This window comes from Nannospalax galili, unplaced genomic scaffold (assembly GCF_000622305.1).
Source record: "Nannospalax galili isolate Female #2095 unplaced genomic scaffold, S.galili_v1.0 scaffold444, whole genome shotgun sequence".
Taxonomy (NCBI): Eukaryota; Metazoa; Chordata; class Mammalia; order Rodentia; family Spalacidae; genus Nannospalax; species Nannospalax galili.
In genome coordinates, this window is record NW_008354022.1 from 29,589 (window position 1) to 40,902 (window position 11,314).

Genomic DNA, 11,314 nt, shown 5'->3' on the forward strand with positions numbered 1-11,314 from the left:
GAGATCAAGGCCAGCCTGGTCTACATAGCGAGTTCCAGTCCAGCTGGGGATAAAGGGAGACCCTGTCTCAAAAACATCATCATCATCATCATCAACAACAACAACAACAACAACAAACAAAATACCAAAAAGAGAAATGCTTAGGGTTTGTGAGATGGCTTAGCAGGTGAAAACTTTTGCTGCTAAGTCTTAAGTTTGATTCCTGGGACCCACATGGTAGAGAGAACGACTCCTGCAGGATGTCCTCTGACTTTGCACACACACAGACACACACACACAGACACACACACAGACACACTCACAAAATGACTGTAAAAAAGCTTTTTAGAAAATGAAATTCTGGGGGCTAGAGAGATGGCTTAGCAATTAAGAGCACTTACTACTCTTGCAGAGGACAGGAGTTCAATTCCCAGCACCTATGTGGCAGTTCACAACTGCCTGTAACTCCAGCTCCTGGAGATCTGATGACCTCTCCAGGCCTTTACACATACTATACTCACATGTGCACATACACACAGATATACAATGAGGCACCTAGAGCCTTAGTGAGGCATACCTCTGGCATGTCTGTGAGGGTGTTTCCAGGGAAGTTTAACTGAGGAGTAAAAACCACCCTGAATCTGAGTAGCACTATCCCATGGGCTGGGGTCCCAGACTGAATAACAGGGGCAAAAAGAGATAATCAGGGCTGGGGTGATGGCTCAGTTAATAACCAGTTGGCTTCACAAGCATAAGGACTAAAGTTTGACTCCTAAAACCCATGTAAAAAGCCAGGTGTGGTGAAGGGTGCCTATATGCCCTGCAATGGTGAGATGAGAGGTGGAGACAGGCCGATTCCTGAGGCTTGATAGTCATCCAGCCTAGACTAATTGGTGAGCTCCAGGCTAGTGAGAGACCCTGCCTCAAAAAGCATGTTGGATGTACATGAGCAATGCTACTTAAGGTTGATCTCTGGCTTGCACATGCACCTGTACACATATAATCCTTACATAAATAAGAGATGCAGAGAGAGTCATCTGTGTACAGGCAGGTCCCTTTCCCTTCTTCCTGATTCACTCAGATGTGACCAGCTGCCTCATACCCCTGCTGCCATGCCTTCCCCACCATGATGGACCATACCCTTGAACTGTGAGCCACAATAAACCCTTCTTCCCTTATATTGCTTCTTTTAGGTATTTTACTACAAGGCAAGAAAAGCAACTAATACATAATGTAATCAGAAAGTCCCCCTCCAACCCAAGAACAGAACTGAAATAACATTTTCTCTCCAGTGTACAATCTGCCTTAAGAATTCCATGAAGCCTCTTTCTGCAGCAGGCAGAAATGGAGGGATTCTATTGGCCAAAGTACTGAGAAAAAGTGATTCTGAGAACTCAGCTGTCCATGGGACATCTGTATTATCCTCTTGCACTTCAAGGCTCATGGAACATCATGGAAGAGTGGACAGAATGAGTGTAAGAGCAGGAGGGCGGGGAAGAGAGCTGTGAAATGCTGTTGTCTGGACATGACAGGACAGCTGCATCATGAACTCATAGTAACTGGTTCTCTGTGCAAGACCTGCACAAGATCAAGCCAGTCAACATCCCAGCATGGAGGGGGAGGTGCTTTTGATACCCCACCACTAGCTGAGGAACTATTTGCAATTGATGGCTGCTGGGGGAGAGAGAGGGTGTGGTCACCTGTAGGTTGTCCAAGCCTCATGAGGAATTGTAGGTAATGGGCATGCGGGCAGCACTAAGTGAGCTCAGTGGGTTAAAAAGTGAAAAAGAAAAGAAAGGGGCTGGAGAGATGGCTTGATAGTTAAGAGCACTTGCTGTTCTTTGCAGAGGACCTGGGTTCAGTTCCCAGCACCCACGTGGCAGCTCACAACCACCTGTAACTTTAGCTCCAGGGGCTCTGATGGCCTAAACATTCATACACATAAAATAAAAATAAATAAATCTTGCTGGGTGTGGTGGCACATGCCTTTAATCCAAGCACTTGGGAGGCAGAGGAAGATCAGTCTCTGTGATTTCAAGGCCAACCTGGTCTACATAGCAAGTTCCAGGCCAGTTGGGGTTACAGGGAAACCCTGTCTCAAAAAGACCAAAAAAAAAATCTAAAAAATAAAACAGACATGAAGTTGGAAGGATGACCCAGGGGGATATGGGGGGGGGGGGTGGGGGGCTGGCATGATCAAGACACATTGTATCCATGTAAACATTTTTTAATGAATAAAACCAAAAGAATTTAAAGTTATATCAGCTTGTCAGAGATAGGAGCTATTTATAAGAGTGTTGGCTAAGATCTCCATGGCTACTTGGCTCAGAACCCTTAGCTGATCATGTCTTATCCACGGGTCAGGCTGCTGAGCAGCTGGTCATGTTTTAATCAGAAGCCAGGTTGCTGAGCAGCTGGTCATGTCTTGCCTATAGGTCAGGCTGTTGAGCATTGATCATGTCTTATCCATAGGTCAAGCTGCTGAGCAGGTAGCTGTCCCAACTTAGGAGGAAGCTGAGGCAGTGTTGGGATGTTTTGGTTTTCACACATGCAGATGCAAATGTGAAAGGGGTTAGAGGGAGCAGCCTGGATGCCCTTGGGGACTGAAGGACTAAGGGCTGGCTTCGAAAGTCCCCAGGGTACCAGGGCCAGTGGTGGCCACCACTGATACTTCTTTGACCTGTGTTTGCCTCCGGCTGAGGAAAGTGGACTGGCTCAGTTGGAAGGGACAGCAGGAAGGTGCTGGGGGCATGACTCAGTCAACAGAGTGTCTGCTGTACAAGTATGAGGGCCTGAGTTCACTCCCCAGAACCCATGTAAAAATCTGGGTGTCTCATTAGATGGCTCACAACTCCAGATCCAGGGGATGTGACACCCTCTTCTGGCCTCCTTGGGCACATGCTTAAGAAAAAAGCAGATTTTTTTAATTTAAATTAACTAAAGGAAGAGAGACTCTTAATGGGCTTGTGACAGGCACTTTGGAGCAAGTAGGTGCTCTGAATGGCCGGGAACTGATTCCATCTTGTTGATAAACACATGCTTCAAGACAGGAAATTATCCTCCATGGTGTCTATTTTATCTCTTTTTAATTGCTGCCTGATAATAAATTACAACATAGGGTCCATTAATTAAGCCAACAATGACTGCGGAACACCCATCCATTCTCCTGGGAGTTGCCTGGGTCTAGAAGATCTGATTAGGTCTCTGCCCTCGGTTGTTTATGAAGCAGTTTAAAAAGATGCCAACACATGTGCCCAATGCAGAGAGGAGGCCCCTTGGTTGGAAAGAATGGCTTTGGGAAGGGACAGGGGGCCCATGATAGATGAGCTGAGGGATGGTCTGGCAGCAGTGCCAAGAGCACACAAAGTCAGAGCACATGGTAGACACAGAGAAAAACATGAGATTTGCTTTGACATCGCTTCTCAGTCTTTTGGCTAAGATCAAGTGTAGATTTGCTTTAAAAGTCAGTTCCTAAAATCCAGCTAGGGTCTTGCTACAGGTGTTTACCTGGAAAGTGGGGTGGGGTGGAGGGAAGTCAGTACTCTGTGTCTCCATAATCAGCTCAAGGCAGGTATGCTGTGTTCACAGGTGGAACTAATGAAAGATGGATTCTAGTTATTTCCAAACAGAGGCCCTGTATCCTACTTTGCTTCTCTGTTGCTGTGATAAACACCAGGACCAAAAACAACTTGGGGAGGAAAGTGTTTATTTGGCTTACAGCTCAGATCTGTCATCCAGTTAAGTCATGGCAGGAACTCAAGGCAGGAACCTGGAGGCAGGAACTGAAGCAGAGACCATGGAGGAACGCTGCTTACTGGTTTGTTCCCCTTGGCTTTATCAGCTACTTTTCTTACACAGCCCAGGTCCACCAACCCAGGGGATGGCGTGGCCCTACCCACAGTGGGCTGAACCTACCCATATCAAGTAGCAATCAAGAATATGCCCCACAGACATGCTCAGGTGCCCTCTTTCCAGATGACTCTAGTTTGTGTTACGTTGACAAGAAGTAACTAGCACACCCTGGCACTGTGCTGCGTTAGTCAACTTCCACTAGGAAAGGAAACTTGGTAACTGGTCCTTTTGGTTCCTCCTTAGGTACGGAAGAGTGTAGCCATTACAGTTTACCTAGAAATTGTTCTGTTTGTTTGTAAAGACTTATTTTATTTTATTTATGAGTATGTATGTGTGTGCCTGTGTGTGTGTGTGTGTGTGTGTGTGTGTGTGTGTGTGTGTGTGTATGTGTGTATCTTCATATGTGGGTGTAGTGCCCACAGAGGCCAGAAAGGGGTATCAGATTCCCTGGAGTTGGGGTTACATGCACTTGTGAATTTCACAATGTGGGAATGTGTAAGGAATTGAACTTAGGTCCTTGGCCAGAGCAGCAAGAGCTCTTAACTGCTGAACCATCTCAACAGTACCTGTTTTTGTCTTTTTAAAAAATTATATTTATTATTATTATGTATATGAGTGTATTGCCTGCATGTATGTAAATGCACCCATGTCTTGCAGTGCCTGTGGCGGTCAGAAGAGTGCATCAATCAGATCCCCTGGAACTGTAGTTATAGACAGTTGTTAGCTGTGCATGTGAGTGCTGGGAATTGAACCCGAGTCCTCGGCAAGAGCAGTCAGTGGGCTAACTACTGAACCATCTCTCCAGCCCCTCTTTAAAAAAAAAAAGAAAAGGTTTTGTTATGTAGACCAGGCTAGCCTCAAATTCAAGATCCCTCTGCCTCGGTTTCTCTAGGATTACACACATGCACCACCATGTCTGACTCTACTTAGGGATTTAAGAAAAAAACTTTAATTAAAAGTTTAATTTTGCAGTGCTGAGGATCAAACTTAGGTCCTTGAGCATGCTGGATGAGTATTCTCCCACTGAATGCCCTCTACCTAGGTATTCTTGTGTTGGGGTGTGGTGTGTGTATTACATGTGTGTGCATGCTTGTAAAGGCCAGAGGTCATCATCAAGTGTCTTCCACTATCATTTCCCACCTTGTTTTTTTGAGACAGGGTTTCTCTGAACCTGGAACACAACAATTCAGCTAGACTAACTGGCTAGTGAGCTCCAGGCATTCTCCTGCCCCTACCTCCCCAGTGCTGAGGTTACAAGTGCATGCCACTGATCTTATCTTTTAAAATGCAGGTTCTGTAGCCCTGAACTCACGTCCTTATGTTTACAAGGCAAGCAGTTGTTCACCTATGGAGTCATCTCTCTAGCCTGGCATTCCTTTTCTTCTTTTTAAGTTTTAAAATATAAATTAAAGGGGCTGGAGAGATGGCTCAGTGGTTAAGAGCACTGGCTGTTCTTGCAGAGGACCTGGGTTCAATTCCAAGCACCACATGGCATCTTACAACCATCCTAACTCTAGTTCCAGGGGATTGATGCCCTCTTCTGACCTCCCTGGGCATTGTACAACATGGGTGCACTTACATACATGCAGGCAACACACTCATAAAGTAAAAATCATAAAAATAAAGTATAAGAAAAATATAAATTGAAAAAAAGACTTGTGGTGTTAAGGCTAGAACCCAGGTCTGTGAGCATGCCAGTTAAGTGCTCTGCCACTAAGGGATATCCCCAGCCCCTCGTTTAGGCATTCCTGCTGGGTCTGTTTAGCAGGTGCCCACTGGGCAGAACCTTGGGGGATGAGAGAGGGTAATGGGGGTGTACGTGATCAAGATACATTATTATACATGCATGAAAATGTCACAATGAAACAAATTATTATATAATTAATAAAAGATAATTTTTAAAAAGAGCAAGAAAAAACATGTCTAAAGCCAGACAGGGAAACCTTAGGTCTCTGGGAGACAATTATTAGGATCATCCTTTTACCCTTACATTGCTTCCTTTTTTAAAGATTTATTTTAGTTTTAATTACCTGTATGTGTGCGTATCTATGTGAGTTTAGATGCACCACCTATGTGCAATACCCTCAGAAGTCAGAAGATGGTGCTGGATCTCCTTGAGCTGGAGTTAGAGTTGGTTGTGAGCCCCCATGTGGATCTGGGAACTGAACCCATGTCCTCTACAAGAGTAGTCAGTGCTCTTAACCGCTGAGCCATCTCTCCAGACCCTTTGCGTTACTTCTTGTCAGGCATTTTGGTCTCACTTATGAGAAGAGCAACTAACACAATGACTTAGCACTAACTCTCCAGGGTCTTCTGAATGGGATGTAAATGTGTTCTCAGTCTGTAGTTTGCCTTTTGTGACTGCCTGCTGACCTAAGAACATTCAACACTTCTATGAATGCCATGTCTAACAGTATTTTGGGATGTGTTTCCTCCCTATCTGAGGGAGTTTCTGGTAAGTCCTTTGTGCACCTGCACACACACACACACACACACACACACACACACACACACCTGCATACACCACTAGCTTACAACAAGCTATCGAGGGAGACTCATTTCTCAGGTTCTGCTTTCACTTCTTGATTAATCGCTTTGCCCTTTTCAAGATGTCGTGTGTGTTCTCTGACATCTTGAACATACTTTCCTTCTTCTCAGGGAGCACTCTGCTTTTGTATTAGGGTTTATGATCTGTAGTGCACTGCCTGCCAAAGCAATGGCAGCTTTTCAGGATGGGCATGCCAACTGGCTTCTCAAAAGTGAGGATTAGAGAGATGGCTCAGATAATAAGAGCATTTGCTGCTCTCCCAGATGACTGGAGTTTGGTTCCCAGCACCTTTGTCAGGCAGCTTACAGGTTCCAGTAAGTCCAGCTCAAGATCTGATGTCTTCTTCTGGCCTTCATGGGTACTGCAGTTATGTGTACATACCCATACACAGGACACACACACACACACACACACACACACACACACACACAATAAAAAAGGGTCTCTCTTGTTTCTCCCTAGCTGTAGGCATGCATACTTGGTTAGGATGACGGAATATGGTGCAGCTTTGCTGTATGACTCTGAAGCTTATCTTCACTTTCAATGTGTGATATGTGCACTGACCATCTTTGATGTTTGCACAGATGTAACTAACAGTATTAGTGACTTTTTTCATTGCTGTGACAAAAAACCTGAAAAAGAAACTTAAGGAAGGGTTTATTCTGGCTCACAGTTTGAGGGCACAGTCCACCATGGTGGGAAGACATGGCAGCAGGAGTGTGAGGCAGCTTCTCACATGGCATCCACAGTCAGGAAGCAGAGAGATGAATGCTGGTGCTCAGCTCACTTTCTCCTTTTTATTCAGTCAGGACCCCAGCCCACGGGGTGGTGCTGCTCACATTCAGGGTGAGTCTTCCCACCTCAGTTAACCTGACCTAGAAACTCCCTCACAGGCACACCCAGAGGTGTGTCTTCTAGGTGATTCTAGGTCCTATAAGGTTGACAGTCAGAATTAACCCTCACAGTGTATCTTCTCATTGGCATCTTTAAAGACACAACCAGAAAGCCACATTCTAATAATCACAATATTAAGAACAATAACTAAAGTAGGGGACAATAAAAGTTTCCAAAAGTTCCACAAGGCCCCTATGGACTGTTGATTTTACTCATTTCTGCATCAGAGATGCGATCCTACCTGTGGTCCTCAGCTGTGGCATGGCACATTACCACTGTGTGTAGTCTTACCTGTGGTCCTCAGTCATGGCAAAGGTACATTTACTATTGTGTGTGGTCATACCTGTGGTCCCCAGCCATGGCATGGGTACAGTATTGCTGTGTGGTTCTCCAGTGGCCCCTGGTCCAAGCAGACATCCTTGGCCTTGTTGTTACGAAGCTAAAAGAAGAGACAAAACATCACTATCAGAAGTCATCTAGTGGTGATCAGCCTCCCAGCGAGAATCCCAGTGTGTGACATGGCAGAGAGGCCATGACATCCCCAATGAGGACTAGGGCCTGAGTCTATGAGCTGATCTGTTCAACATGAAGGATAAAGCCCTCCAGTGGGTGTCCTGGGTCTGGGCAGCCTGGCCTCTACCATCACCCTCTTTCATTCTACACAAAAAGAAAATGCCAGGGGGCTGGAGACATGGCTCAGTGGTTAAAAAGCACTGGCTATTCTTGCAGAGGATCCAGTTTCAGTTCCCAGCACCCATGTTGGACAGCTCACAACTGCCTGGAACTCTTGCTCCAGGGGATCTGATGCCTGCACACATACACATAAATAATAAATCTTTTTTAAAATGTTTGGCAAGCCAGGAGTGGTGGCACATGCTTTTAATCCCAGCACTTGAGAGGCAGAGGCAGGCAGACCTCTGTGAGATTGAGGCTAGCTTGTGGTCTACATAATGAATTCCAGGCCAGCTGAGGCTACAGGGAGACCCTGTCTCAGAAAAAAAAAGAAAAGAAAAAAACAACCAAAAATAAAGAGATGGCAGGGAACTGTGCATCTGTGTGTTTAAGTGCTGTTAATTTATGTATGGGCACACCTGTGCATGCATGTATGTATGCACATGTATATAAAGGCCAAAGGACATCAGGTTGTGTTCCTTAAGAATTGCCTACCTTTTTAAAATATTATTTATTTATTTATTTATTTATTTATTTATATTTTATGTGTCGAATGTTTTGCCTACATGTATGTAAAGGCACAATGTGCTGCAGTGCCCATAAAGGCCAGAAGAGGGTGTTGGATCCCTTGGAGTTGGAATTTATAGACTGTTGTTAGCCACTATATGGGTTCTGGGAACTGAACCTGGGTCCTCTGAAAGAGTAGGCAGTGTTCTCAATCACTGAGCCATCTCTCTAATCCCCACCTTGTTCTCTGAGACAGGTCTCTCACTAATCTGGAACTCACTGATTTGGCTAGGCTGGCTGCCTCAGCATACCAAGTGCTGGGATTACACCATGATGTTTGTTTGTTTGCATGTTGGTTCTGTAGATCAAACTCAAGTCCTATTGCTTGCCAGGCAAACACTTTGCCAATTGAACCACCTCCCCAGCCTTAAGAGAACTTTTAGATAAAGGAATATTGGTCACTCAGCTCTTTAAGGGTCACCCATTTAAAAGCGCCTCAGAGAGATCAGGACTGGGGCAGGTGTATAAACAGATCATAAATGGATCCTGGTACAAACACTCATTTTAATAATTTGAGGGATTTGAGATCAGGTTAGGTTATTCCTAAGACAGAGTGTGAAAGATAATAAAACAACAAATGAGTGCACTGACATGGGGTTGGGGAGGTGGCTCAGTGGGTAAAGTGCTGGCCTTGCAAGTATGAGAACCTGAGTTCAACCTGCAGAACCCACGTGAAAAATCTGGGTGTGGTGGCACACACCTGTTATCCCAACACTGGGGAGGGGAGAGACAGACCAATCCCTGGGACTCCCTGTCCAGTTAGCCCAGCCTACTGTTGAGCTCCAGATCAGTGAGAGACCTTGTGTCAAAAAATAATAAAGTTGGATACCACCTGAGAAATGATACTCAGGGTTGTCTTCTAGCCTCAACATGCATCCATACACACACACACACACACACACACACACACACACACACACACACACATACTTGAACCACCCCCTAAGTCTAAATTGCTAGATATGGTGGTTCACATCTACAATCTTAGCACTCAGAAAGCTAAGGCAGGAGAATTTCCATCAGTTTGAAGGCACTCTTATTTACACAGTGAATTCAAGGCCAGCTTGAGTTTATAGTGTGGTACTCTGAGTAAGAAAACAAGAACAAAAAGGAAAAAAAAAAAACAAATCAAAACAGAACAAAGTAAAACAACCAAAATAAACTAATCTGAATAATGGTAGATCTTATTACCAACTGAATTTTCTGGATTTAATTTAATGCAATTGACTGAAGTATACCAGAGTAGGGCAGGTTTAACAAACAAAAAGTGAATAACAGAGCCAAATACTCTGCCATGCCAACGTTGATCTTATCTGGGAATTGCGAGTCAGATGAAATTTTGTTTCCATCTTTACATTTTCTACACCCTGCATGTATTGTATTTATTTGCAAAAGTACAGGAAAACTTGCCAAAAGAAAAGTCTTCCTGAATACAAAGAAATCGAATTATGATCTCTGTGTTTTGCCAAGGTCAATTAAATAGCCCCATTTATACTGTTGGCTGCAATGGCAGGCTTTGCGCTGGGTGCCCCTGTGCGCAGCAGCCCTGGCCACATTCTAGCTTCTTTCTCTCCCTTCCTTTCCCTCTCCTTGTTTTCTCTCCATTCCCTCCAGACAGGGTCTCCTTAGCCCAAGCTAGCCTCAAACTCATGCTCCTCCTGCCTCAGCATCCAGAATGCTGAGATTATAGACATACACCACCATGTTTGGCTCACCTCATTTTTAATCTATTCTTGAAATTATCACAAAGCACGGTGAAAACAGTATCAGTATACATCCTAGTAAGCGTTAGCTGTCTACAACAAAACTTAGAACCACCTAAGAAGGGAGCCTCCATTAAGGGATTTCCCAGATCAGATGTCTGTGGGGATTTCCTTCATTATTAAAGGCTGAGGAAGGAGGATTGCTCACGATGGGGGGTGGGGCAGCCCACTGTGGGCAGCACCATTCCCTAGGCAGGCGGTTCTGGGCTGTGTAAGAAAGCTAGCTGAGCATGAGTCTGTGAGTGAGCCAGCAAGCAGCATCCTCCATGGCTTCTGCTTCAAGTTCCTGCTTGAGTTCTGCTCTGACTTCCCTCAGTGATGGACTGTGACCTGGAAGTGTAAGCCAAATAAACCTTTTCCTACCTATATTGCTTTCGATCAAAGTGCTTTATCACAGCAACAGAAATGAAGCTAGAACATAGCTCTACCACCCAAGGAGACTGTAGCTGATGTCTGCATTTTCTCATGCCATTCTTTAACATTAGATAGCTAGGCACAGTCGCACACATCTGTAATCCTATCACAGGGAAGGCTGAGAAAGGAGGATTGCCCATGAGTTCTAGGCTATCCTGGGCTACATAGTGAGTTCCAGGACAGCCTGGGCTGCCTCACAAAGAAGAAAATAAGAAAAAACAAAAACAAAACAAAAAACATCATCACATCAACATTTTTCTCAGGTTACAAAAATATCGTACACATCATTTGTAATGGTTGCAAAATTACTTAAACAAGGGGTTTATTATATTTAACATCTTCAAATTAAATTCAAGTATTTTGGCTCCAACAAAACCCACAGAGATGAACAATTTTACTCAACTTTTTGTCTCTGTTTCATATTATTGGCTTTGAATAAAGAGATGGAGAGGCTAGCACAAGCCTCATTTCACTGTGGTATGCATAGTTCAGATGGATTTTAATAATGAACCTTTACTCATGGGTTATGGAGGACATCCACCTCAATGACTTTCCTTCCTTCCTTCCTTCCTTCCTTCCTTCCTTCCTCTCTCTCTCTCTCTCTCTCTCTCTCTCTCTCTGTTTT

The 11,314-nt window shown here is 44.6% G+C and overlaps 1 protein-coding gene across 1 annotated transcript in view; it reads right to left on the reverse strand.

Moving 5' to 3' along the window:
* The window catches only part of Galnt17 (polypeptide N-acetylgalactosaminyltransferase 17), a gene marked incomplete in the record, with an annotated part of 518,181 nt that overhangs the window by 12,559 nt on the left and 494,308 nt on the right, over positions 1-11,314 (reverse strand). The window contains 1 exon segment of the mRNA XM_008851109.3: positions 7,617-7,712. Within this exon segment, the coding sequence (XP_008849331.1) occupies positions 7,617-7,712 (96 nt within the window).